Source organism: Solanum dulcamara, chromosome 4 (assembly GCF_947179165.1).
Source record: "Solanum dulcamara chromosome 4, daSolDulc1.2, whole genome shotgun sequence".
Taxonomy (NCBI): domain Eukaryota; kingdom Viridiplantae; phylum Streptophyta; class Magnoliopsida; order Solanales; family Solanaceae; genus Solanum; species Solanum dulcamara.
In genome coordinates this window covers 430,327-457,522 of record NC_077240.1, presented here as the reverse complement: position 1 = coordinate 457,522, position 27,196 = coordinate 430,327, and the positions used below count along the sequence as shown (strand labels likewise).

General features: G+C 33.8%; 3 protein-coding genes across 6 annotated transcripts; 1 reads left to right on the top strand and 2 right to left on the bottom strand.

Moving 5' to 3' along the window:
* The first annotated feature begins 377 nt into the window (after nt 1–377).
* Nucleotides 378–12,026, top strand: LOC129885262 (protein DETOXIFICATION 45, chloroplastic). 4 transcript variants are annotated; one of them, XM_055959473.1, is made up of 15 exons: nt 378–695; nt 1,145–1,542; nt 3,428–3,615; nt 4,206–4,349; nt 4,496–4,662; nt 5,639–5,774; nt 7,910–8,006; nt 8,131–8,231; nt 8,399–8,562; nt 8,882–8,953; nt 9,044–9,160; nt 9,308–9,403; nt 9,488–9,609; nt 9,940–9,997; nt 10,237–11,634. In XM_055959473.1, exons 2-15 carry the CDS (start codon nt 1,190–1,192, stop codon nt 10,324–10,326), a joined length of 1,905 nt encoding a protein of 634 aa, XP_055815448.1. In that variant the 5' UTR covers nt 378–695; nt 1,145–1,189; the 3' UTR covers nt 10,327–11,634. The 4 variants fall into 4 exon arrangements, with proteins under 4 accessions (XP_055815448.1, XP_055815451.1, XP_055815450.1 ...); XM_055959476.1 differs by lacking the exon at nt 10,237–11,634 and adding an exon at nt 11,650–12,026 and having other exon boundaries at nt 380–695; XM_055959474.1 differs by lacking the exon at nt 378–695 and adding an exon at nt 709–920 and having other exon boundaries at nt 10,237–11,635.
* A 350-nt stretch (nt 12,027–12,376) lies between these two features.
* Nucleotides 12,377–15,001, bottom strand: LOC129885263 (probable flavin-containing monooxygenase 1). The gene is made up of 5 exons (XM_055959477.1): nt 14,402–15,001; nt 13,670–13,907; nt 13,383–13,558; nt 12,937–13,298; nt 12,377–12,829 (listed from the first exon to the last, which is right to left on the bottom strand). The coding sequence occupies exons 1-5, from the start codon at nt 14,849–14,851 to the stop codon at nt 12,484–12,486; spliced, it is 1,572 nt and encodes a 523-aa protein (XP_055815452.1). The 5' UTR covers nt 14,852–15,001; the 3' UTR covers nt 12,377–12,483.
* Nucleotides 15,002–16,936: 1,935 nt separating this feature from the next.
* On the bottom strand, nt 16,937–27,170 carry LOC129885260 (probable flavin-containing monooxygenase 1). Its single transcript, XM_055959472.1, has 5 exons — nt 26,556–27,170; nt 18,414–18,651; nt 18,167–18,342; nt 17,523–17,887; nt 16,937–17,444 (listed from the first exon to the last, which is right to left on the bottom strand). Exons 1-5 carry the CDS (start codon nt 27,012–27,014, stop codon nt 17,105–17,107), a joined length of 1,578 nt encoding a protein of 525 aa, XP_055815447.1. The 5' UTR covers nt 27,015–27,170; the 3' UTR covers nt 16,937–17,104.
* Between the last annotated feature and the right edge of the window lie 26 nt (nt 27,171–27,196).

The following is a 27,196-nucleotide window of genomic DNA, read 5'->3' as shown; positions in this document are numbered from 1 at the left end:
TTAATGGTTGTATTGCAAACCGGTGTTTTTTAGTCTATATTTTTCCGTCAGGATGTGATGATCATTTTCACCGAAGAGGAAAAATGAATTGAACAAAGCTCACTACATCTTGACTCAGTAGACATTTTGAACTAGGCGGATTCTTGTCTATCTAAAAGGTGTTGAATTTTTCTCTCTAATTTGGTCAATGCTCAGGAAAAGAAAAAACACCAAACGAATTTATATCACCAATTCCGCCTTATTTTATTCTAGGTTATCTCCCAACTTGTACCATATAATACTACCAACCAATTTAGATTCATTACTTAATTAATGACTAATAGATCACATATTTTTTGAATATGAGTAGCAATGAATAAGATTACATATAAGATAATTTTTTTGAATTTTCGAATATTCAAAATCCCAAGTACCAAATTCAATAGCAACTTTCGAAATCCAAAAAAAAAAATGAATTTTGAATTTGCTCAAACTATGTCCACCCTTCAAAGGACTTATTTTTTTTTAAAAAAAAAGGAAGAAAAGGAAAGGTTTTACAAAGGGCTATACTAGAAATAGTAATATTGAGGTTTGAGAAGGCAAAATGGCTACGCAGCAGTGGAATGTCATGGCCACCTAACCGACTTTGTTTCTTCCTTTGTGTCATAGTCCTATCACCCATAATTTCTCTACCGCCGGTAGCCTCAACACACTAGGTATGATACTCAACTTCCTTTCTTTTACACGTACAATAACCTCCCACTCTGCCTTCGCCATACACCCGCAACCTGAATTCCCCCTTTACGAATTTTTATTGGGGGTTCGATTCCCCTTCTTTTTCTTTCATTACAGAATTTTAGGGGATAAAAAGGTTAACATATTGCATTTTTCTGAAGACGCCATCCTAATTTACTACTACTACCCAAAGAGAAAGAACTAAGGTTGCCAACTTCATAGTCTCCAATTCAAAAATAAAATAAAAAGTTATCATCTTGCGTAGAGTTTCACACTCTAGGAAATCAATGTGCTGCTTTTCTCATTCTCTTGCACTGTTAGTGTGTTACTATTGTTAGTTTGTATAAATATTTTTTTTTTTTATGTTTTTCCCTATCTTCAGTTGCTGTATTCCAATACATTCATTCATAAGTTTTTGTATGACTATCAGGTCCTTCTACTTTGATTATTAAGTGAGGAACACCAGCTTATAAAAATGGCAGCTGCACAATTGACCAGTAAGGCGATGTATAATGGGTTTATTGAATGGGAAGTGAAAGAGGAGATTTCCAAAAGCTGCTTGTTAAGATACTCACATCGCCGTTGTAATTCCTTTTCAACAATCAGTCAGAATAGCTTGAACTATGTTTACAGTAGCAACAATTGTTCTTTATCGATTGGAAAAAACAAAATATTTTCATCTTCACCTGTCCTTTTCCCAAGGAAGCGAAAATCTTTAAGGTTCCGCAATAAGTTCAGTTCAGAGGGAGGTGCAGAAGCTTCTGATTTTCAGGATACCACTGCTGTAAAGGGAGTGGATGATCTCTTAAGCTCAAGTGGAGAAGTAGAGTAATACCCCTATCTCACTCAAGTTTTCTGGATTGTAGCTTTTTCTGATGCTAGGGAGACATGATTGGGGTCCTATAGCAGTCATTCCCCATTGTTATGTGCATAAGTTGTTTTCAATAAATCCTTTGTCAGGGTCATTTCTTCAATCTCTGTCTAACTTGGACTGTTTTTCCCGTGACAATGAAGTGTTATCTAAGTAAGATCTAATTAGAATTGACAGAAACCAAAACAAATCTCTCTCTAGATATTTTCCTGAGTTAGATTATTCCCAGACCTGACTTGTGGGACTACACTGGGTATGTTATTGTTGATATAGATTGTTCCCCCCAAAAAGGAGTATCTGAAATAGTTAATGCTTTACAAAGCTTCTTGCCATTGAAATTGGCTGCTCGAAAAAGAGAACTCGGTGCTTCCCCTGATGATGGTTGCAACTAAAAAGTGCACTTTTCTACACCTTAAAGCTTTCCTGTTTTCATTGTATCTAGCGCTGAACTCTTCCTTTCCTCCTGCATCAGAATATTTACAGTAACACTGTTGTAACATGGTTATTACCTGTCCAAGATCTCGGTACTTCTGTGAGCTTTGGTATCTCAGGTGAAGGCTCTCCTAGAATGGGAAAGGACAGTCAGTTGTTGGCTTAATTGTCTGGGTTTGGGAACTTTAACATCCGTGGAAAAATTGAAGTTATATAGCCTTCACATTTGTTGTCTCTGCATTACATAATTTTAAAAATATATATTGCAGAGGTTTGGTTCATTGATGAAGCTTAGAGATCTTAACTGACCCTTCTATGTATTCTAAACTTTTAATATGTCATAATGTGGATCATATCCATTTTTTATTTAGTCTGTGTCTGCCAAGGGGTGGGGCAAGAGGGGGTAGGGAAGGGGTTTTAGAATCTATTCTATAGACTGATGTTTACATGTTAATTCCCTTTATGGATTTTCTGGCTAGCTATATATCAGTACATAAGGTAAAAGAAAAGAAAGTTCAAAATAACTATCCTAATATGAAAATTACAGAATGTGATGAAAGTATTACATCCAATGTATTAGTATGGAGAGTATCCTGCTGCAGATCCTCTGGCCTTGACTTTTTACCATTTTCGACACCTATAAAATCTCACCAGGTGCTATGATTCAAAGTCAAAAGAATATTTATTCAGGCTTCCAGGATGGAGTAGAAATCCTCCATATTCCTTGTGACGTAATTGCAAACATCTTGGGAAGAATTGAAATATTATCCATTGTCGCAGCTCCGTAGTTTATCTGCTATTATGCAGATGTTGTGTGTTGTTGTTGGTCTTCACATTTGCTAATATGCATATATGTGATGATCTTTGGCTGGTCTAATCCTCATGTATGGTATGTGTAGTTTCTCTGTGTTTAAAATTCTCTTAGCTTTCACAGGGAGTGAAGTAAAGTTATCAAAGTGATGATCTCCTGCAAAATCAAAAGCATAGTTAGTTAAAAAATCAGCCAGTCCATTTCCTTCTCTCAAAACATGCTCCACCCTCACTTCCTTATCCCTCCTCTGCTTTGAGATGTCATTTATGATCATTGATATACTCCATGGAGCCTCCCACTGTTCTGTTAAGATCATTTTCATAGTCAAAGAGTCAGTTTCCAAAACTACTGGCAGCAATGTGTGAGTTTATGTGGTTTAATCTTGACGAAGTGGCATTACTGAATTGTCTTTTTGATAGTTTTCAAATCAGCTTATGTTGCTTGTCCTCATCCTTTTGGTGACATCATCATCATAGATTTATTATTTAATTTTGGTTGTACGGTCATATATTCTCACAAGTATGAAGACACTTTACCCTTCACATCCCTTTGCTGATCTAGTTTTTTTTTTTAAAAAAAAAATCCTTTGTCCGTTTCAGTGAGTTGAATGAGACCGTTCCCATTATAACAAATGTCGAAAGTGAATCAATAGAAGAGGCTCCTACAAGTTCGTCTCAATCTGTGAATGTCAGACGTGAGCTTGTGATGCTGTCTTTGCCAGCATTTGCTGGACAGGCCATTGACCCTTTGACACAATTAATGGAGACTGCTTATATTGGGCGCTTGGGTAAGGTGGAACTTTTGCACATTCAGCATTTTTATGTAACTCTTTAATTGAATTTTACAATCTCCCGAGATCACAGATGAACTGGTACAAAAACCTTCTATCTGGGAGGTAGGGCGAAAACTTATGTCGACGACTAGCATTAATTCATCGTTGAGGAAGAGAATTAAGGATCTTATATTATGGCGACCCTTAATTCGTCGATGGTGGTAGTTCATCAAATGAGGAATAGTAGTTTCTGTAGCTAATTGTTGTGGTGTAGGCATAACGGTTATGCTTGGACCGATTTAACATATATAACTTAAACTAATTTTGTTGTGGCTACCAGATGTACTTTAGTTTCTAAACTATTCAACATGTGTGGCATCCTTCAGCTCGTGAAACTAGAAGAAAATGATGTTCCCTATCTGTGTTCTTTAAAAGAATTTAATTTTCTTCTTTGTGTCCAGTGAAGCTGGAAATGTTTTTTTTTTTGGGTTTCTTCCCCTTTTCCTTTTTGAGGTGTACCATGAGGGGTGGAGGGAGTGTTTGCTTTTTATGCTTTCTTCTTTCCTGTTACTGTTTGAAGCTTGGGAGTTATTTCTATTTTACAGGTTCTGTGGAGTTAGCTTCAGCTGGTGTCTCAATATCAATTTTTAACATTATATCAAAGCTTTTCAATATTCCTCTACTTAGTGTTGCTACATCTTTTGTGGCTGAAGACATTGCCAAGAATGCAACCAAAGTTTACATGTTAGGTAAATGGAGTGTTAACTTTTTCTCATTCATTATCATAATTGCTTAGGTATTCAGCTGACCTAGAGTTGGTGTTCCTAGTTCCTACTAAAGCTTTAGGACTCATGCTCCGACTTTTATGACACACATTTGTCTATATGTTGTGCAGAGGGGGTAGAAGGCACTGATGGTAGACTTCCCACTGGGGTAGAAGAAAGGCATCAGTTTTCTTCTGTTTCTACCGCATTATTTTTAGCAGTTGGCATTGGCATAATTGAAGCTTTGGCTTTGGCGTTGGGATCTGAACTACTTCTTGGTTTAATGGGCATATCATCCGTATGATGGCATATACATTTTTTCACTTCCTAGTCCTTCATTTGAGTTCCTTCTTTTTGTGCTTGCTTTCATTTGTGTGAAATATGTATTCAGCACGTGATTGCACATAATATCCTGAAGAAGAAAAAGTTTTGTATAAGGCACACAAGAGATTATTTTTGTCCTGGCTTATTTATAACTCATACAACTTTTATGTTTATTTTTGCGTGACAAAATTTGTTTGGTTTTACTGACTTCTTTTCAACTCTACTTTTCCTTGATTTTTTTTTTTGGGGGGGGGGGGGGGGGGAGGGGGAGGGATGGGCCAGTTTATAGGGAAAACAGAAGTGAATGGATAGAGAGACCTTTATGAAATTGGTAGCATGCACCACTTGGGTGCAGAGTGAAGTTGCAATCGTTAGGCGAGGCTGCAACTTCAATATTAACCTGTGTAATTTGATGATGTCTACTAATAATCTGATAGTGTGAAATAATATAGTGAATTCCACCTTAAGGAACATAAAACCTATTTAGTTTGACTAAGTTGTGTTGTCTCAGTGTTTCATTTTAGTAATTCATGTTTGCAACCTGATTGGATTGAGTTGTTTTTTGTTATTTAGCTAATTTTACTTAGTATAACACAGTTGCACTTCTTGGCTAAGGGAGACTAGGTTTCTTCTTATGATAACTAGTTGTTTTTTGTTATTTAGCTAATTTTACTTAGTATACCACAGTTGCACTTCTTGGCTAAGGGAGACTAGGTTTCTTCTTAGGATAACTAGATTCTCATATGGTTAATTGGAGGAGAAAAAATCTTATTGAGTTCTAAGGTGATGTCTGGTCAGGAAAATAGCAAAGTTATTTGTGGCTTCCTAAAATATTTCATCACAATTTTCTTCTCGTCATGCAGGTCCCTTCAAGCATACTTCGTTGTGTACATGCATAAAGATTTTCCTATGAGTTCTTACTACCATTTTGTTTGTTTGTTTGTTTGTAGACTTCACCTATGAGAGTTCCAGCAAAACAATTTCTTGCTGTGCGTGCTCTTGGTGCTCCTGCATTTGTAGTTTCCTTGGCCCTTCAAGGCATATTTCGTGGATTTAAGGATACAAAGACTCCAGTCTTCTGTTTAGGCAAGTTTTGGATCCCTGGCTGTTTTAAGTGATAATAGTTCTGCTAGATTCATTTATGCAGTTTTGACATATAAATTCCAACTTTTGGGTATCCTAAATTTGTGGCAGGCAATGTGCCATTGGATAATGTTCTAATTAACCTGGAACACATTTGTCATCTAAGCCATAATATATATCCTCTCCTCTAATCACTGTATTTGGCACTTGAGTTTGTTCACTACGTGCAATAAGCTATATGGCTTGAGGTGGAAAATAGAAATATTTCCTTTTATAGCCCCCAGTTTTGGAGTATATTTTAATATCTTTCTCTTGAGATTTGTGTATTTCATATAATGCTTTGGCTGCCTGCAGTCTCAGGCTATATTGTTGTTATGTCTCACTTTTACTGTAAAGTAACAAGATTGGGTTTGGAAGGTTCTCCAATTTACTTGAAGTCTATAGGAGGTTCTTACTTAATTAAGGGTGGTTCCTTGCAGAAAATAAGGAGGCATTATGATTACCTGCATATCTTTTAATTTGTTAGTTGGATCATTATAAGTTAATTTGTATGGTTCTTTGTGAACACTGTGTTGGAGGTTATTCTCTCTAAGAAAACTGCGTGCTCCCTAGAGTTTAAGGTATTGCACCATTCTGTGGAGTGAGTCTTACATTGAGAGGATAAATAGACTAACCCAATCCTCCTCCAAAAAGCTATATAAAAACAACAGAATTTCCATCCTGGCTGAGCTAATCTTTCTTCACTTCTGACAGCGATTCCTCTCTCAGTTAAATTAGAAAAGTATCTTCTAGTTTGGCAGGCGCTAGGTCCAGATAGCCTTATTGTAGGCTGAGTGGAGTTGAATTTACCAAGACTCAGACCAATTTCAAATCCTGAGACACCTAAAGCATAATAGAATAAAATCAACCCATATCTGTAATACTTGTAGAGATTCTTGTTGTAAGTATTTTTTTCCTTTTTTATATAGTTTCTCTTTTTAGCCTTTAACCAAAGCTTAAATTTCCAGAAACTTCTAAAACCTTTTATTGATTTCTGTAGTCGAATAGATCAAATTCATTTTTCATCTTTCTTGTAGTGTCGGGCCAACTCAGATTAAAAGTTAGTTTCCTTGCTCTGTGCAAACTGTTAGTGATAGTTGAATCTCTATTAAAAAGGACCCAAAAATTTATTGCTTTTATGATGGGCTTCATGTCATCAGAACTATTTTTACACTCAGAAAATACAAACTTTCTGTCATGTGTTGTACGAATAAAGATTTTTCATCGTCCTCAGCTTCAAGTTTAATCTCTTAGCCTCTTATTTCATAGTGAAGCTTTAATAGTGCAACAAACAAATTTCAGTTTAGTGGATAATGAAATATTCTCTACTTGAGAGTTTAAATAGTAAAATGAATAATTTGATGATCAAAAGGTAATCAGCAATTTGAGTTAAAAGAGATTCCTTGTCCGTCCAGTATCCTTTTGTTGGTAATAAGTAGATACTCCCTCTGTTTCAACAAGAATGATGGGTTCAGAGTGCAAGGTCAAACTATCTAATTTGTGGTCTCAATCAAAACAACCTTGTGTAGCCCGGTGCACTAAAGCTCCTGTTATGCGCAGGGTCCGGGGAAAGGCCCGACCACAAGGGTCTATTGTACGCAGCCTTACCTTGCATTTCTGCCAGAGGCTGTTTCCAAGGCTTGAACCCATGACCTCATGGTCACATGACAACAATTTTACCAGTTACTCAATCAAAACAGCCTTAATTCTTAGAAAATAATATTTTAAATACGTAATTTTTTTTGAATGCTTAATGTACTCATAAACTTGTAGTCATGTAAACTTTGTTTGATCCCCAAAATAATAATAGTGTGATAACAAAAATTAAAATAGAGGGGGTAAAATCTAAAGCTTTTTTGATAATGAAATACTATCTGATCAATGTTTATTGTTAAATAAATAACTGGATAGTGAAAAAGATTCTCGTGTAAGTGTTATACAGGAAAAAGGCCCCAAAAGATAAGTTTTTCCTGCCCTTCTTAAAGTTGTCCGTCAATGCAATTTGATGTAATTTACAAATGCAATTCTTTATTGTTCCCAGATATGTTAATGGAGCTAAAGTTGTACTTTTGTAGTGATGTAGCATATTATTTGTGCAGGCATTGGAAACTTTGTAGCTATATTTTTGTTTCCCTTACTTATGTACTATTTCGGCTTGGGTGTGTCCGGAGCTGCCATATCCACCGTCATTTCGCAGTATACTTCTCTCTAGTCTTTCTTATCATGTTTGCTTTTCTTCTCTACTGTCTTATACTTTTGTTCTTTTTATCATTCTCTGTATCTTTATATGATGAATTACTTATAAGCTTCAATTTTCTAGATACCTAGTGGCCTTTTCTATGATGTGGTGTTTAAATCAGAGAGTAATGATATTACCTCCACGATTTGAAGAGCTGCAATTTGGTGGCTATTTAAAATCTGGTGAGTGTTATTCTTGAGATGCTATTCCAGGATTCCTCCTATTTGATAAACAAGCTCACCTTTGTGCTTGTTACACAACAATCTCTTGATATTTGTTGCATTTCATGTCTGTATACTTTTCATGGTAGTTAAAGGATTCTTCTAATTTTGTATTTGTGCTGCCTTAGGTGGTTTTCTTATTGGAAGAACTCTTTCTGTCCTTTTCACAATGACACTTGCTACATCAATGGCTGCCCGTCAAGGTGCTGTAGCGATGGCTGCTCATCAAATTTGCTTTCAAGTTTGGCTAGCTGTCTCCCTCCTCACAGATGCACTGGCTGCATCTGCACAGGTAAATTGATATAAATGAAATCCTCTCTATCCCTATGGGTCTAATTCTGCTCATAACTTCTTTTTTCTCATGTACCTCCTACATCAGAACCTATCTGTCTTTGTGTGCATGTATATTTATCCCATATGTTTATGTCAATTCTTTTTCTTGTTTATGGTGTGTGCATCATGTTCAAATTGGCAACTACTTCTGGTGTTTCAAAACTTTTAAATATCATATGTCAGATGATATATTATAGGATTTGACCAGTACTAGTTGATCTCTTGCATCTTATCACACTTTTTCAGTTTGAGGAAACTCCTCTTTACTTTGTTTCCAGGCGTTGATTGCTAGTTATTTATCAAAAGGCGATTACGTAGTAGCAACCAAAATTACACACTATGCTCTAAAGGTTTGTGCTTCCCTTATTTTTTGTGCCGTTGAGCTCTGCAAGTTGTGAGACACTCTACACTACTTATGAATTTGGACCTATACTTTGCAGATAGGGCTAGTTGCAGGTGTGTTTTTGGCGGCTGCATTAGGTGTTTCTTTTGGCTCTTTATCTACTTTATTTACCCAGGACACAGAGGTGCTAGCTGTGGTTAGTACAGGTTTATTGGTATGTCTCTATACTTTTGGGGAATATTTCGTGAAATTTAATTTATCAGTGATTTACCAATGAGTAAGATGTTTTTATCTTTGAATGGTTCTCTGGAAGTGTGGTTATTGCTTAGAAACAGAGTTTAAAATTGTAAAATTGCTGCAGTTTGTCAGTGCCAGTCAACCAATAAATGCTCTTGCATTTATCTTTGATGGCCTTCATTATGGTGTTTCAGACTTCGCTTATGCAGCTCGCTCCATGGTAAGCTTGTAGTGCATTATGATTCAATACTTACCAAGAATATATATTTATATTCACAAGTCCTGTGCTTTCTTTGGCATACAGATGCTGGTGGGGGCAATATCATCTGGATTTCTGTTTTGTGCTCCTAGACTTCTTGGTCTTCCTGGTGTTTGGTTGGGATTGACCCTTTTCATGGGATTACGCATGATGGCTGGGTTTATCAGGTAATGGATACTCTCTATCCTCCTCCTTTTTGCATGCAAACTAGATCTGTTTTGGCAGGAATACGTATGTGGTTCCATGTTTTTCTTGTACAAGGTTCCTCTGATGCTATGTGTACTGTTCCTTGTCTGTGTTTTGAGGGGTATTTTCCATTGATTCAGCAGTAAACACTGTTGATTTCAATTGGAGATTTTTTAACGAGTTGATGTTAGATATGCATAATATTTCAGGATTTCTAGATGAGCACTGCTTGTGCTAGTAGTTTGAATAACTGAAAATTTCAAATTTCCAGTTATATTACACGCGTTATCACAAAGAATTTTTGCATTCAGGTTATTTTCAAAGAAAAGTCCTTGGTGGTTTCTGCATTGTGACACAAATAAAGCTAAGGTTAGTAAATTTCTCATTTCGAAGGTATAGCAACAAAGTTTTGATGATAAACGTTTTTATCCCCCGCATAGAAAATTTCTATATTGTTGTCTCTGCATGAGAGTCTCTGTATCTTTTGTATTACAATAGTTGCATAACTAATTAATTAGGACAAACCTGAAAATATGTGATAACCTTGCTATTGGATGAATCAACCTTGAAGTCATAGTGATGTCAGCCAATTGGCTTATCTGATGCAGTTTCAAATTGATGGTTTGCTATCTTACAATGAATATCCTGCTGCTGTCATTCCTGGAAAAGAAGATGTTACTGTTACCCATCCACAATGACCAAATTTGAACTGAGTACTTGATATATTCAAGTAAAAATAATAAGATGCTTTTAGGAGTCGTTTGGTAGAGTGTATAACGATAGTACTGAATAGGGTATATTAGTAATGCAAAGATTAGTAATGTTGGGATTAGTTATGCTGGGGATGTTTTCTCATCCATTGTTTGGTTTGGTGTATTAAGGATTGATTTGTCCTTAGCCATTTATTAATAAGCCTTGTATTCTTAATACCATGGTTCGCTATGTATGACTTATCCCTATAATACTGAATAAGGTGTATAACTAAATACATGTATTAGTTATACATAGGCTGAAAATCCTACCAAACAAAGAATTATATTATACCCAAGGGTGGCTCAATAAATTTGAAGGCCTAAAGCGAAATTTCAATTAGAGGCTTAAAATTTAAACAAATTATTACTTAATACCATTTTTATAAATGATTTCTTCGAATATCATTTTTTAAAATTATTAGTTTTAGGTAAGATTTTATCAATACAATGTTGAAAAATCATCCTTTTACTGAGACAATCATTATATGAATTATTAACATAATTCTATAAGTAATAAGTTGACAAACGCAAAATAAAGATGAGAGTTAGAACTATAGAATCTGATTCAAGAAGTTGATAACTTGGTGCCCTATTTTAATATGTTTGTTTGGAATGCTTAAAATTTTTAAAAGAAATAAAAAATTGCAATTCACTTTGCTCAACACTTTTCAATATTGATTCATATTTTTGACAAAATATTACTGTAACTTATCAAAGATTTGAAGAAAGAGAATACAAAAGGAATTAAAAATGATAAACAATGTGAGTGTAGCGAAAAGGTGGGAAGAATGCAGAACAATATTTTCTTGATTTTTTATATCTGAATGGGGTTAAGGGGATTAAAATGATATAATTTTTTCCAAAAAATATTTTTTTTTTAATCATAAATAATAATTTTTTTCTGTAAAAAAGTTAACACATAATTTTTCCTTAATAAAAATATGAGGCCCCCAAAAATTAGGGGCCCAAGGCATATGCCTAAATTTTATCAAGCAAGAACCGGCCGTGGTTATACCATGACTAATAGATGTATTAAATTTTCTGATACATCCTACCAAACGGCACCTTAAAATTACTGGGACAAAGCTATTTTATCATTTTGAACTACACAATGCACAATATAATCCATTGGTTTTTTCTTTGCTTATTTTTCTTCTACTTTGTATCCGATATTATTCATACGAAATTTTTAAGATAGTCTAATGGTGCTATTCAGCTGATGAATGTTATTTTCTGGTTATTAATTATCTTTTCCGCATTCTCTTTCAGGTTATTAGTTGAGTGTATTAGATTTGAGACTTTTGAAACTTATGAAACCTCCTGTCATATTCCTATTTAACTTTGCTTTCTTGGATGTTCTCCTTTCTCTGAAGATAGGATTAAAGAGTCTCTTTCCTCCAGGGGTACTTGCTTTCTTAGTTATTGTTTTTCCTTTTTTCCCTCCACTTAAGTTATTTTTTTGGGGGAGGTGGATGTTCGAAGATTCATCATGACTGCAATAATGCCTTGTGGCTTGATCTGGCCTATGTACATATGTTGGAACAACTGTGTATATACTTATCGACATTACTTCCTTCTGTACATATGTAACATGTAACTTTAGCTTTGCTAGAAAGGAAAGGAAATAAAAAAGGTTCATTAGCATCCCTTGAATTTCTTGAGGTCCACAATCCCTAATGGTGTTGCAAACTTGGTGTACACAAAATACATGTTGAATCGCCTTTCTATGACTATCTATTGGCAAAATAATTTGGATGTATACGATGTGTTTTGTACTGTTTGGTTATCTGTGTTGGCCTACCTGTGGATTTTTATATCTAGCTTATCATAGTGAAGCCTCAGCTGTGAGAAGATCAGTGTTTTATCGTCATTCTACCTTAGTTTCTTGAAGTGTTGCCCAGATTAAAAGGAACACAGTTTGAATGAATGTCAAGCTGATGTGTAAAGCTTTCCTGGATGGAATCATTAAGCTTTTATTTTCAATGAGAAAGAAAGGGAGAGCAATGACAAATCACACTTTTACAACGGTAAAACATGAAGGGGATAAAAAAGCAGTAGAATGTGAGGAAGAATTAAAAACAAAGGGAAACTTGGGTGCTGATCTTATATTGAGCCTGTGTAATCCATTGGTCCGTAAGGTTCGAACCACTCAGCCCAAAGACCCTTTTTCCTCTTAGGATTCCAGCTCATGTCCTTGCAGAGTTGGTCGTTGTGCCAAATATGCAATGCACCGATGCATGATTTCCTGTAGTACTTGTTTGAGTATCTCTTCTTGTATTTATCCCATTCTGCTATGTCTTTCTCCATGATCATTACGCTAGGTAGCTTGAATTTTCCATCAAGAAGCTCTGCCAGCCATCGGCACCTTATTTCTGAAGTGTATAGATTTGCTATGCTTTCTGAGAAGCCAATAATAGCCAGCTGGGGAATTTGGGGATGAATGCATTCCCTGATAATAATAATAATAATAATCCAGAATAACAATTATTTTGACATGAGGTATATAGTTGTGGTGCATCAGTACATGCTCACAAAAGTATTCGTTTATTTACTCACCTATAAAGGGGAACTGAAGCAGAATCATCTGAGCCTGCTATGAGTTGCTGATGTTTTGGTGATTCAAAAATGTGTTTGAGCTTATCAATTCCCTTAAAGCCTGTGGCGAGTATGACTATGTCGGATTTAATCAGTTCATCCTGACCCTCAAGCACAATACCTTCTTTAGTAAATCCAAAACTCTTAGCTTTCTTGAGCTTGAGATGTCCTTCCTCAACTCTGTCATAGAAGCCCTCAGGCACCGTAGAAATTAAACAGGCACTCAATTCGTTTAAGAAACTATGATCTGGCACCATCCCGTGCTTTGAAAGCCTGAGCTTATGTTTTATATAGCTTTCCACAAACTTTGAGAAGCCCCACCTCTGTAAAATCGATGAATAATATGAATTAGTAATTAGAGTAGGTAAGTCATTTTTATGAGTTTAATTAGATATAAGAGCAATTACCAGAGGTGAGAGAATTGTAGCAATGAGATATAAAAGAAGGCCTTCACCGGGTTTATGCACCGTAAGTTCTGAGAATCTGTTTAAATAGAGTTTTGCCATTGGGAATCCCCACGGGAAATAATCAGGAACGTTCCAATGTGGTGTCCTGACTACTAGTGTGCATGGACGTTCAACCCCTGCAAAATTGATTATTTGTTGGTCTAAATTAACAATAAAGAGGCACAGAGTTAATGGAATGAGTTCCAGTAGCAGAGTATTAATCTCCATATCTTGGATTCGCCTCTTACCATTGACGGTGGAGGACTCCATGGCAATGTCCATTCCTGATTTCTGGAATCCAACAACGGCTACTTGTTTTCCTTTGACAAGGTTGGTTGCAGTTGTGGAGTCCATCTTTGAATAATCCATTGAATGGATTACTTTGCCTTCAAAAGCTTCAGAGCCTTTGTTTGGAGGGAATTCAGGTATGTTTGGGACTTGACTGAACCTTCCCACACAAACTACTACATAATCAACTTGGTATACCTACAATATGCTAAGTTCACGTATATCATCAAAACCCAATTGTCAACCGCAGAATTTAAATTTTCTTTTACTACTAATAAATTCTAATACATAATTAAATTAGTGTTAGTCAAACGATATCATAATTAAATTACTGGCTATAATTTAAAGCATAGAACGTGATTGGAATTGAACTATCACATTTTGTGCATTGATAAAGTAACAAGTGCTTACTACACAATTAAAAGATTACTTATAAAGTAATTAGATGTAAATTTTGTAATAATTAGCATTCAACGGTAATCTGTAATATTATATAAATTTTTTTGTATATGTATCTTAAATCATTTTCTTCATATTACTGCTTGGTATAGAGAGGTCTATGCAAAGAGGAAGAGAAAATTAATTAGAAGTCCAACAAGGTATAGATTTGTGAGATTTGCAGATTTAGATGAACTCAATAACACTGAAGGTTGTTATAAAAAACTATGGAGAGAGAAGTTAATAAGGGTTACCTTTATGGATAGGGTTTGAGTGTCTTGTACAGTGACGTTCCATTTCCCTTTAGACATCCATTGTGCGGCTCCATTAATTGATGAGTGGCCACCATTTTCATAGCTGAGGCTCAATACTTTGTTATTGAACTGAATGTGGCTGATCAAATCAAAGTGATGTGCGTACGATTCAATGTACTCCAACACCGTTTGTTGTTGAGGAAACACTTGGGTTACAGAATCGGGCCATGGGAAATCAGAGAATTGGTAAAGAGGTTTTGGTGTCTGCAGCTTAGTGCTCTCAATGGTCTTAGTCCAAACACCACCAATGCTACTCTCTGACTCGAACACAATTGGATCAAATCCTTTGGAAATTGCATATTTACAGGCCAATAAGCCGCTTATTCCAGCTCCAATTATTGCTATCACCTCCTTCCTTCTGCTCTCTCCTCTCACATTAAAATCTGCCATTGTGTTACTGCAACACACATGTGGATTCAATGTTGATATTTAGGAATACCATTTACTACTCTACTTAAACGATGGCGGGGTCATCATATCATTACTGGAATCTATTTTATTGAACTAATCTAGTATTTATGAACCGTGAATAAATATATACGACCCCAAAAACTAGTACTTGGCCAGGTCGATTTAGACAAATCTTGATAGTACCATATATTTTTATTAGCCCTCGATTTCCTCATTGTCTTATTATACTTGATTCCGAATTAAAAATAACAGTTAGAACGTGATTGGGAATGATTTTCATTTTCTACATTATTCGAACAATAAATTGGTGAAAATGGTCCATTTCAGCTCCGCATTGAATGGTACGATTATTTTATAAAATTTATACTATATCGATTTGTTTGTTATTTTATATTATATAATTAAAATTAGATTTTTCTAAATTATCCCATTATCTCAATTTAGTTCGATTAATTTTTGTTATTTTAAAAAAATAAATAGGAAAATTAGAACACATTATCATGTCTATTTGTGTATGACTTTGATAAAAAAATCTTTAGACATTTTTATTAATATTTAAAAGGTGATGAATCAAGAAAAACATGCAAGAAACAAGAATAAAGATTTATCCCATTGTTTTATGGTAGTTTAAAATAATATAAAGCAAAGGCAAAAAATTTAATTTAGATCGCATGAGCGGGAAGAAATCAATCAAGATGAAATTCAAGAATTGGGTGCATTTAATTTACGTATCCAATAAGAAAATGATTAAATCGTAAGAGAAAATAAAATAAGAGAAAGACAGAAAAAATATTTAATAACTTGTAGCTTTATCCCGGTTTGTTTCATTTGCTTTCAAGTCTAGTGGAATCACTATGATAGCTTACCCGAGAACGTTGGAATATCTTGTAGCTTATTAGTTATTATTCGAGAGTCGAGTAACTATAACTAATACAGTTTCAATCGAAGTAGTATAATAAGTATTTATGAGGATTTTGATTGTTAATTATGTTGTCGCTTCCCATCACCCGAGTATAAAACAAAAAATCTAATATTTTATTATTTTTAAATTTAATATATAAAATATATTTTATACATGTATTATTTAGTACGATTTAATATTTTTCCGATTATCTTTCATAAAATCAAAAACCTTATATAATATATGATACAATTATATATTTATATAAAAAATATTAATTATATTTTTATAAAAAAAACACAAAAATTGGATCGATTGATTAAATCGATTTTTTATAAACGGTTGACACCCTGATTTCAGCTGTCACAAAATTTGGAAAAGAATAAGGACGGTGTGAAGGGATCGCACTAATAACTCTTTTATTAGATGGGTCGACACATCTCATTGCCTCGTGTTCTGACTTTTTAATTTATGAATGGAAGGGTCCAACTGTACAACAAAAAGACAATAAATTGACTTCTTAACTAATAAACTTCATTCGTTTCACATTACTTATTCTCATAATTCTTTAGAAAAAAAATTAAAAAAAAATTATTTATCAAACTAATTTTATATAAAGCTTAATATAGCTTTAAGCTTTGTCCAATAGATCTTTATATAAAGTTATATAAACTTTGTGAGATTTCATTGTATATGTTGTTGTTGTTGTTGTTGATATAAGTATCGAGTAATATATAATGAAGGGAGTAGTCTTTTTCCGAATATTAATAAATAAATTTATATGAGTCCAAAACTAGTAGTTCGCCAGGTGGATATATGCAAAATTTGATATTACCATATATTTTTATCTGGCCTCGATTTCCTCATTGTTTTATTATACTTGATCCCAAATTTTTAAAAAAATTAGTTAAAACGTGATTGGATGATTGTGAAAGATTTTCATTTTCTACATTATTGAAGGATGAATTGGTGGTAATTGTAACATCATGCTCCATTCCAGCTATCACCAAATCTGGAATAGAATCAGGACGGCGTGAAGGGATCGCACTAACAACTTTTTTATTTGATAGTCAAATATTTAAACATATCTCATTGCCTCGTGTTTGACTTTTTAATTTATGAAGGTGGCGGGGTTAGAGGAATCGAAATTGTGATTGCGAAATTGAGTGACTTTCTAAGCGAATAACTCAAAGTTGAGTTCCTGAATTATTCAAAAGTGAGGGACCATCTCCTTGAGATTATTGTGGAAAACAACAAACTGACGAGTTTTGTCTGTGACACAGAAAAAAAAAGGTGCAACTGATGAGATGGGAGGTCCATGTTTTCTATTATCAGGTGTAATCCATTGGTCCATAAGGTTGGAACCACTCAGCCCAAAAACCCTTTTTCCTCTTTGGGTTCCATCCCATGTCCTTGCAAATTTGGTCATTATGCCAAACATGCAACGCAGCGATGCACGATCTCCTGTAATACTTTCTGTAAGAATATCTCTTCTTGTATTTATCCCACTCCGCTATGTCTTTCTCCATGACTTTGATGCTAGGTAGCTTGAATTTTCCATCAAGAAGCTCTGCCAACCATCGGCACCTCATTTCCGATGTGAATAGATTGGTTATGGTTTCTGAGAATCCAATTATTGCCACTTGTGGAATTCCGGGATGGATGCATTCCCTGATCATAAATATATACTTTTTTCGCATGAGATTCATGTATTTATGCTTGCAAATTAAAAAGTATTACTTTACTCACCTATAGAGGGGAACTGCAGCAGAATCATCTAAGCCTCCTATGAATTCCTGATATTTTGATGATTCAAAAATGTGTTTGAGCTTATCAATTCCCTTGAAGCCAGTAGCTAGTATGACTAAGTCGGATTTTATCAGTTCCGCGTGACCCTTGAGCATGATACCTTCTTTTGAGAATCCAACAGTCTCTTCTTTCTTGACAAGCTTGATACTTCCTTCCTCAACTCTGTCGTAGAAGCCCTCTGGAACTATAGCAAGTGTGCATGAACTCAATTCGTTTAAGAAGCTATGCGCTGGCAACATTCCATGTTTTGCAAGCCTATGTTTGTGTTTTATGTAACTTTCTACAAATTTTGAAAAGGCCCATCTCTACAAATTAAATAGTATGAGATAAATTATTAGTACTGCATGTTAGTTAGCTAGTATTATATTGTTATAACACTAAACATATGACTTGTAAATTTGGGATGGATGGTGATGACTTGAGAAAGGATAGTAGTATTTAAACGTGTCGCTTTTTGTTGTTTCAGCAGCAATATTTGTATTTATTAATTTTCTCACTTACCTCAGAAAGAGATTTCTTAATTAGAAGGAGAAGTAAACCTGTACGTTGCTGAATGAGTGAGGAAAGAAAAGAAAAGAAATTACCAATGGTGAAAGAGTTGTGGCGAGGAGACTCAGAAGAAGGCCTTCACCGGGTTTATGCATCGTAAGTTGGGAGAATCGACTTAGGTAGAGATATCCCAAGGAGAGTCCCCATGGGAAAAAATCCGGAAGGTGCCAATGCGGTGTCCTGATTACTACTGTGCATGGACGTTCAACCCCTGCAACATTATATTAATACATGAGTGCAAATTAAGTAAAAACAAACAACAAAATCAAGAGGAAGAGGTACCATTAACCATAGCGCACTCCATGGCGATGTCCATTCCTGATTTCTGAAATCCAACTATGGCAACATGTTTTCCCTTGACAAAGTTGGCTGCTGTTTTCGAGTCCATTTTTGAATAGTCCATTGAATGGATGACTTGTCCCTCAAAAGCTTCTGGCCCTTTCTTCCAAGGGAATTCAGGTATGTTTGGAACTTGGCTGAACTTTCCCACACAAACTATTACGAAATCAACTTGGTATACCTAGCACGCAATTTCAATTTCAATTTGAGATATTATATTGATCATTAACTGGACGGGCTAATAGTACAACTTGTTGGGATATATACTATTAACCATGAGTTTAGATATACTATTTATTATAAAACAATTGTTTATTTGCTATAAAATAAACTAACTTAGCAAATTAAGAAGCAGAAAGTATGAGAAATTGAGAGAGGAGAAAATGAATATTGTTCCGTATCTATTTTGTATTGTAGAAAATGACTTTTATAGCCAAAAAATGAGTACAACTTGCCTACAAATTGCCAAGGGTGTCCTACTTAAATGAACATTAAGTGCCTACAAATTGCCAAGTGGGTCCTACTTAAATGGACATCCAATTGCTCTTTAACATTATTCAATTTTGCCTCGTTAAAAACTTTACAAGAAATAATAAACATAGTTATCGTAAACATCCATAAATATTGTGTCTCGTTAAAATCTTACTAAGAAAAATTCAGTGGGAAAAAACCTAGTGAAGGAAAAAGAGTATACATATCTGGTAATACGCCTTGAGTGTTGTCTTATTAAAAACCTTACCAGGAAAACCTAGTGGGACAAAACCTTAGTTAAGGGAAAAAGAATGTAGCGCGTATTTCCCCCCTGATGAAAACTTCATTTGATATCTCGAAGACGTCGCATTTCAATTTTCTATCTCATTTTCTCAAAGGTTGAAGTCGGCAATGCCTTGGTAACCATTTTCTAAATTGTTACTTGAACGAACTTGTTGGACATCTATTTCACCCTTCTTTTGAAGATCTTGAATAAAAAAAAAATTGGTGAAATATGTTTTGTTTTGTCTCCTTTGATGTATCCTCCCTTCAGTTGAGCTATACATGCAACATTGTCTTCATACAATATTGTTGGAACGTCTCTTTTCAAAGAAAGGTCACATGTTTCTTGAATGTGTTGAGTTATTGATCTTAACCAAAAGCATTCCCGACTTGCTTCATGGATGGTTATTATCTCTGCATGATTTGAGGAAGTGACAACCATAGTTTGCTTTGTTGAACGCCATGATATAGTTGTACCATCACATGTAAATAAATAGACTGTCTGCGATCGACCTTTATGGGGATCAGACAAATATCCCGCATCTGCGTAACCAACCAATTTCACTAAGATATGGTATTTCAGCACCAATAAGCTCTTCATCATTTTCATGAGGTCAAAACGGATCTGTATTAATATCAACAGATCTCACAATCATTGGGGTACTCAGTTGATATGCTTTATCCATATAAAACCTCTTTAAAATATTTTCAGTATATGTTGACTGATGGACAAATATCTCATTTGTAAAATATTTAATTTGTAGACCAAGACAAAATTTTGTCTTTTCGAGATCTTTCATTTCAAACTCTTTTTTCGGACATTTTATTGCCTTTGAAAGTTCTTTCGGAGTTTCAATAATATCCAAATCATCAACATATACTGCTATTATGACAAATTCAGATCCATACCTTTTCATAAATACACAAAGGCAAATTAGATCATTTTTATATCCTTCTTTTAGCAAATATTCGCTAAGACGATTGTACCACATACACCCTGATTGTTTCAACCCGTATAAGGATTTCTGAAGCTTTATTGAGCAAGTTTCTCAAAAATTTTTGTATGCTTCAGGCACTTTGATTCCTTCAGGAATTTTCATAAAAATATCGTGGTCCAATGAGCCATATAAATAGGCAGTGACTACGTCCATTACGTGCATTTCAAGCTTTTCATGAACTGTCAAATTCATTAGATACCTGAAGGTAATTGCATCCACCACATGAGAATATGTTTTTATATAGTTAATGTCAGGTCTTTGCGAAAAACCTTAGGCTACAAGTCGTGCTTATATCTTACGACTTTACCTTTTTTATTTCATTTATGCACAAAAATCCGTTTGTACCCTACTGGCTTGACACCTTCAGGTATTCGTATTATTGATTCGAAAACTTCACATTTTTTAAGTGAAGTTAACTCTGCTTCAATTTCATCCTTTCATTTTGACCAATCATTTCTCTGTCTACATTCAACGACAGATTTTGGTTCAAAATCCTTATCTTGTTGCATTATTTCAATGAAGATATTATAAACAAAAATATTATCGACCACAATATCATTTCGGTTCCACCATTTTTTCTGTCAACAAATAACTTATTGAGATTTCTTCATTCTCATTATTTTCAGGTACTTGGACCTCCTCGGTGGTATCACCATTTGTTGTGTCTCTGGGCTCTTCTTGAGCAATTGCCTCCAAATTATGATCATCATGATCATTTTTTTTCTTTTTCGAGTATTTTTATCTTTGAACCAATTGGTCTTCTACGTTTTAAGCGTGGCCTAGACTCATTTGACTAAACAAGTTGTCCTACCGGGACATCAACTCGAACTTGTGCATTCGCAGTTGGGAAGGTTAGTAAATGCATCCGGCAGTTGCTTTGCAATATTCTGCAAATAAATCATTTTTTGAACTTCTTGCTCACATTGATTTGTTCGATGATCTAAATGAGATAGTGATAATGAATTTCAATCTATCTCATTTTACAATTTTTTATGTTCTCCCTCTAATGTTGGGTATAATGATTCATCAAAATGACAATCAGGGAATCTTGCCTTAAATAAATCTCCAGTCATAGTTTTCAAATATTTTATAATAGAAGGAGATTCATACCCAACATATATTCCCAATCTTCTTTGGGGACCCACCTTTGTGCGGTGCGGTGGAGCAATTGAGACATATACCGCCCACCCAAATATTATAAGATGGGATATATTTGGCTCCCTTCCAAAAGCCAACTGTAATGGGGAAAATTCATGAAAATTTATTGGTCTTATACGCACAAGTGTTGCTGCATGCAAAATAGCATGCCTCTATACTGAAAGAGGAAGTTTTGTCCTCATTAGCAATGGTCTAGCTATTAATTGGAGGCGTTTAATTAATGATTCTGCTAGACCATTTTGAGTATGAACATGAGAGACTAGATGCTCAACTTTTATTCCAACCAACATACAATAATCATTAAAGAATTGAGATGTAAATTCACTAGCATTATCAAGACGAATTATCTTTATTGCATAATCTGGAAATTGTGCTCTTGACCTTATAATTTAAGCCAACAATCTGGCAAAAGCATGTTGCAAGTTGATAATCAGCACATATGTGACCATCTTGTAGATGCATTTATCAAGACCATATAATATTTAAATCGTGCACATGAAAAGTGAATTGACCCACATATATCACCTTGTATACATTTCAGAATCATAGGGGATCAATCCCAACCTTAGTTGCTGATGGTTTAATAATCAGTTTTTATTGGGAACAAGCAACACAAGAAAATTCCTTGGATTGAAGAATTTTCTGATTCTTCAAAGTGTGTTCTTGTGAATTCTCAATAATTTTGTGCATCATATTATAACCTGAATGGCCCAACTGGTCATGCCAAATGATAAAATTATTAGAATCAGTAAACATTTTATTTACTATGGCATGTGATTCAACAGTACCAATATTTATATGGTACAATCCAGAAGAAAGTGCAGTTAATTTTTCGTGCACAATTTTTTTATTCGTATTTATTGTAGTAATATAAATGTATTCAACCTTTCCTTCATTCGCAGTCTCAATATGATAGTCATTTTGGCGAATAACCTTGAAACTTAACAAGTTTCTTTGAAACTTACTACAATATAATGCATTATCAATTAACAATATTGTTTCTCCAGGTAGATTCTTCAATCAATTTTGTACTATCAGATATTATATTGACATAGGCCTTTTTCATAATCAAATGACAGAAATATTTCTTTTCTTTTAATATCGTATGAGTTGTGGCACTATCCAAAAGACACATATCTTCATTACTCATCTTTGATCCAATTGAAGATCGAAAAATTTATTTATCTTCATAAAATAAAAATACATTATCAGAGATAAAATAAGTAACAATATTGCTAGAAAAATATAAGTTCTTTTTTCTTCTTTTCTTTTAAATAGATAATCGTAAAAATATGATAATCAAAAGTACATAAAAACGACAACATATTGTAAATCATATAGTGAAATTAAACATAAATTATAATCCTTAAAGAAGTCTTCAATCTCCAAATGAGTAATTTCATTGAGGTCATTAAAATCGTTATCCTTCAAAATCAGATTTGCTTCAATATTATCATGATACGAAGGTATTGCCTTAATATTATTTTCAAACGCCAAGTGTGACTCTATCAGAGAATTAGAAAAAGAGGTACCACATCTATTTTCCTTTCTTGTGAAGGAATTTTGATAAAATCTTACAAAATGCTCTAGCGTCCGACATTCATTTTTTTTCCAGTGGCCTTTCATGCCACAACGATGACAGTTACTTCTTGAAGAGCCACTTTAGGAACTCATATTGTTCTCCCTTTTATGTTGACCACCACCACGACGATTATTATATCGTCTTCTGTCATTGCCACGTCCACGCACATTATTGTGGCGTTGATTTTTATTTTGTCTTCTTTTAGATTGGCCATGTGCTTCTACCACATTTGCTTCCGGTAACGGATCAGTTCCAGTGGGACAGGCTTCAAGATTTTTTCATTAAAAGAATTATGTTGCTCAGCCACCAGAAGGCATGCGATCAATTCAGAGTATTTTTAAAAACCTTTTTCACGGTATTGCTGCTGTAATATCACATTAGAGGCATGGAAAGTAGTTAGTGCCTTTTCCAACATGTCCTCATCATTTATAGTTTCCCCACATAATTTTAGTTGGGAAGTTATTCTAAATATAATAGAATTATAATCAATTACCGTTTTAAAATCTTGAAATCGTAAGTGCATCCACTCATAATGAGCCTTTGGCAATACCGTTGTCCTGAGGTGGTCATACCTCCCTTTTAAATCTTTTCATAATTCAAGTGGATCTTTCACTATCAAGTATTCAACCGTCAGGCTTTCATCTAGATGATGACGGAGGAAAATCATAGTCTTCGCTTTATCCTGACTTGATACTTTATTACCTTTGATTATAGCATCACTAAGACCCTTAGCGATAAGGTGGATTTCAGCATTAAGTGTTAATGACAAATAATTTTTGTCTGAAATATCAAGTGCCACAAACTCTAATTTTGACATAATAAAAATTAATTTAAAAATAACAAAGACAACTAAAATTAAATTTCTTCATTAGATATACCTAATATAGAAATTAATTTTCTGAAAAAAAATTTAGAGTTTCGTGCTGATAACGTGTTATTAAATAAACTAACTTAGCAAATTAAGAAGGAGAGAGTATGAGAAATAGAGAGAGGAGATATTGAATATTGTTCCGTATCTATTTTGTATTGCAGAAAATGTCTTTTATAAACAAAAAAATGAGTACAACTTGCCTACAAGTTGTCTACAAATTGCCAAGTAAATCCTACTTAAATGGACATTCAATGTCTACAAATTGCCTAGTGGGTCCTACTTAAATGGACATCCACTTGCTCTTTAACATTATTCAATTTTAATTAAAGTTTTAATAGATCATATATTCGTTTATGTATCCATTTACTTATATAGTAAATGATTTAGTGTATAGAGTTTTAGATTATACACAGAAGATTCAATCATCGGTTCTTATAAGTATAAAATTTTTTGTTCACAATCCAAGATGAAAATTGGACAAGCCATCGGTATGATTGTAGCATAAGATTATATGTAATTTATCTTGATTATGGAAACAGTATAGTTCCAACTTCTTGCTAGTGCATTTTGTATGTATTGAATGGGAGTGAGTAGAGATATTTGTTTTAGACTGACTGACAAAAATATATTCTCTAAACTGTTAAATGTATTTATATTCTCAATCCTAATATAACTATTATGATCTGTATATATTGATTATCGTTTTGATTTATTAAAATGTGAGATTCTGAGATGCGTCAATATGCCTGCTAGATTGGATAATAATAATATATATTGGTGAAATAATAATTTAGTTGATGGAATCCTGTCTCGATATAGACATTGATGATATGTCTTTTTGAGAAGCTTATAAGTTTTCATTGTGTCAAACCTTAGAAATGAATTTATGAATCTGACACATGAAATAAGTTAAGCAGTGCTCGAAAGGAAATTAATCATTGAATTGAATTCGTCAGTAATTTAATTTATTGATTAATATCTGTAATCTTAACATGAGAAATTGCATAAATGTTTAATGAGAAATTTTGAAATATAAATGGAGGAATACAATTATGAATTATTTTTAGTCGAATGATTTGTAATTTATTATGGTAAGAATAATTCAAATTAATTATTTGAAATTATTATTGGGAGCCTCAGTAATTAATTCTGTGGTCCGTACAGTGCCCATATTTAAATACAGCTCAAAATCCTATTGCCAAGAGAAAAGGAGAATACATGTTTTCATTTTCAGATTTGGACCGAAAAAAGGCCTTATAAATAGGAGTTCTCCTAGCCTAAAAAAAAAGGATGGATGTAGAATTTTCTATATGATACTTGTCCACCCAAGTATTGAGAGAGTTCGGCTGTGAACTTGAATCACTGCAAAAGACTGCAGTTTAACTTGTGAATTCGCTTGAAAATATCTGCTCACGCTTCAAGAGGTATTTATTGAATTAAATTTCAGAAAATTTAAGTAATCATACGTGTTCTAGCATAAACATTTATGTAATCTATTATTTATGAAAACAGTATGAGTTTGGTATACTTTTCGCTGTGCATATAGTTTTCCAACACAACTTTCGGATACAAACCAACAATAATCAATGTTGATAAATCAATGAGTTATCATAATTTTCTAATCAACCCCTTTCTGGATTGGTTTATGAGATATGAATTGCAGTGGTAAAAATAATTTGTACTAGATAGTCTCTGAAATGGCACTCCATGTTATAGGGGAATCATTAGGCTCCTAGATCATAAAAATCCCTTAATTATTGGTGTTTGACTAATTCAATCTAAAAATAATTGACGAGGAAAACGTGTAAAGGATGGTAATAAATGTTTTAGTCAAATTAATCTTTATTTAATATTCGGAAAAAGGGTCAAAATTACCTTTAAACTTTGAAAAATAGTTTATTTATGCCATTCGTTCTACTTTAGGGCCAATTATACCTCTACCGTTATACTTTGGGCCAAATATGCCCTTGAGATTAAATCTGTTTTTTTATCTATTTTTTAAAATCAGTTTATTTTATTTTATTTTAAATCTGTTTTTTATATGTTTTTTAAATCCATTTTTAAATCTGCTTTTTAAATTATTATTTTTAAAAATCTGTGAATGCAAATTTATTTTAAAAACAAATTTAAAATAAAATAAAATAAACATATTGTAAAAAATACATAAAAAACAGATTTAAAAATTTTTATTTTAAATTTGTTTTTAAAATCTGTTTTTATATGTTTTTTAAATCCATTTTTAATCTATTTTTAAATCTGCTTTTTAAATATATATTTTTTAAATCTGTGAATGCAAATTTATTTTAAAAACAAATTTAAAATAAAATAAAATAAACATATTGTAAAAAATACATAAAAAAAACAGATTTAAAAAAAATAAATTAAAAAGCAGATTTAAAAATAGATAAAAAAAAATGAAATAGATTTTTTTAAAAAAAAATATTTTAAAAATATGGTTTTAAAAACAGATTTAAAAAAAATTAAAAAAACATATTTAAAAGGGGAAATAAGTTGACCACCGAGAAACTGACACGTGACATTCTGTTATACTCAAGGGCATATTTGGCCCAAAGTATAACGGTAGGGGTATAATTGGCCCTAAAGTAAAACAAAAGGCATAAATAAACTATTTTTCAAAGTTGAGGGGTAATTTTGGCTCTTTTCCGTTTAATATTTGTGCAAAAATACAAACATGAAAAGTCAAGTACGTTCCGCTTAATTACCTTTGTAGAGAGGGTTGGAGTGTCCTGTACATTGACGTTCCACTTCCCTCTACTGCCAAATGCGTCGCCCCACACATTCCAATGATCTCCACTAATTGGTTCGCCATCTTCATAGCTGAGGCTCAACACTTTGCTATTGAACTGAATGTGGCGGACCAAATTAAAGTGACTTGCGTACGATTCAATGTACTCCAGCACCGTTTGCTGGTCAGGGAACATTTCGGTTACTGAATCGGGCCAGGGAAAATCAGAGAACTGGTAAAACGGTTTTGGTGTTTGCAGCTTGGTGCTCCCAATAGTCTTAGTCCACACACCACCGATGCTACTCTCTGACTCGAACACAATTGGATCAAATCCTTTGGAAATTGCATATTTGCAGGCCAATAGGCCGCTTATTCCAGCTCCAATTATTGCTATCACCTCCTTCTTTCTGCTCTCTCTCACATTAAAATCTGCCATTGCTACTGCATTTATTTTTTCTTAAGAGAGTTTGAATGTGAGGATTATATATATATGGAGAGTTTGAATTGCTCTGTGTCTAGTGTATAAATAGCTAATGAGAGGGAGTGACAGATCTCATGGCTCGGAACACAATAGTTACCAAGTGAAACAATTTCATGTGAGGAAGTTGATATTTAATT